Consider the following 1,420-nt stretch of genomic DNA (forward strand, 5'->3'; position numbering starts at 1 on the left):
GCCCAGGCTGGAGTGCAGTGGTGTGATCTCGGCTCACTGCAACCTCTGCCTCCCGGGTTCAAGTGATTCTTCTACTTCAGCCTCCCGAGTAGCTAGACTACAGGTGCCCACAACCACGCCTGGCTAATGTTTTGTATTTTTAGTACAGACAGGGTTTCACCGTGTTAGCCAGGATGGTCTCCATCTCCTGACCTCGTGATCTGCTCGCTTCAGCCTCCCAAAGTGCTGGGATTACAGGCGTGAGCCACTGCGCCCGGCCAATTATTCACCTTTTCTTTGGATTCTCACAGAGCAGATGGACAGGCTTCTCCGGTCCATTAGGATTCAGATAAGGTCAAAACTGGATTTTCATGACCACAGCTACCAGTTGCAAAGCTGCTTAGCTTCACAGGGTTGCGCTGTTGCAGCTACCTGTGCCCACCTGAGCACCAGGAATGTCCTCGCCTGCATCTGAAAATACTGTGGCCTTGGCCAGGGCGCCTCAGCATCCGGCCCTGGGAGCCCGCATGGGACCTGGATTGCAGAAGCGGCCGAGGGTTTGGGAGTATACCAGGGTGACATCTTCCCTTCTGTGGCTCTCTGTTTAGGCCAACACAGAGCGGTTTGAGATGGAGACCCGGGGAGTTAACCATGTCGAGGGGGGCTGGCCCAAGGACGTGAACCCCCTGGAGCTGGAGCAGACCATCCGTTTCCGGAAGAAGGTGGAGAAAGATGAGAACTACGTGAACGCCATCATGCAGCTCGGCTCTGTAAGGCTTCCTCCCGCCCCAGCTGCGAAAGCCCCATCCAGCACTGCAGCTCCCCGAGGGGGGCAGTGCCCAGCTGTGCCTGGCCCTCCCTGTGAGGCTCGTGTGGATGCTGGGGGAAGGGGACCAGCTGCTGCCTCAAGGAGCCTTCTGTCTGGGAGCAGGCAAAGGTCCCAATCACAGACTAACAGGGAAGGCAGGCAGGTACAAGGGCTGACCAGGCATTAGGAGGAGTCTGACCTTGGGCAAAGGTGACCCCCAAGGTGCCCCACCCAGCAGCCAATAGGGATCATTCATTCATTTGACAAATTCGGACTGAGCTTCAAGCCTCTGCCAGGCACAGTAGAGGTTGCAAAATGAATCTCACATAATTGTTCTACATAATTGCCAGTGCAAAAAAAAATTGTTTTAAGGAAAAACAAATTTTAAATTTAAATTAAAAGAAAAAGAATCTCTTCTACATCCTGTCCCAAAGAGTTTGCAGTCCATTGGAGGTCGAAGACAAATACAGAGACATCACCAGATAACACAAAAAGAAAGAAATGCTGAAAGAGAAGGGTGACTTGTCCTTTTACTCCATGAGGAGGGAGGGTCAATCTCCTGCTGAAGGGATCAGGAAGAAGTGGCAGGGCTTGGTTGTCCTTTGGTGGACATTTGCAATAAAGGGATAAAGG

General features: G+C 52.7%; 1 protein-coding gene across 1 annotated transcript in view; it reads left to right on the plus strand.

Moving 5' to 3' along the window:
- DNAI2 (dynein, axonemal, intermediate chain 2) overlaps positions 1–1,420 on the plus strand; it is a 57,546-nt gene that overhangs the window by 2,652 nt on the left and 53,474 nt on the right. Inside the window, exon 2 of the mRNA XM_011972076.1 lies at positions 588–749. Coding sequence (XP_011827466.1) covers positions 588–749 — 162 coding nt within the window. The remainder of the gene's footprint in view (positions 1–587; positions 750–1,420) is intronic.

This window comes from Mandrillus leucophaeus, unplaced genomic scaffold (assembly GCF_000951045.1).
Source record: "Mandrillus leucophaeus isolate KB7577 unplaced genomic scaffold, Mleu.le_1.0 Scaffold1, whole genome shotgun sequence".
In the NCBI taxonomy this organism is placed as follows: Eukaryota; Metazoa; Chordata; class Mammalia; order Primates; family Cercopithecidae; genus Mandrillus; species Mandrillus leucophaeus.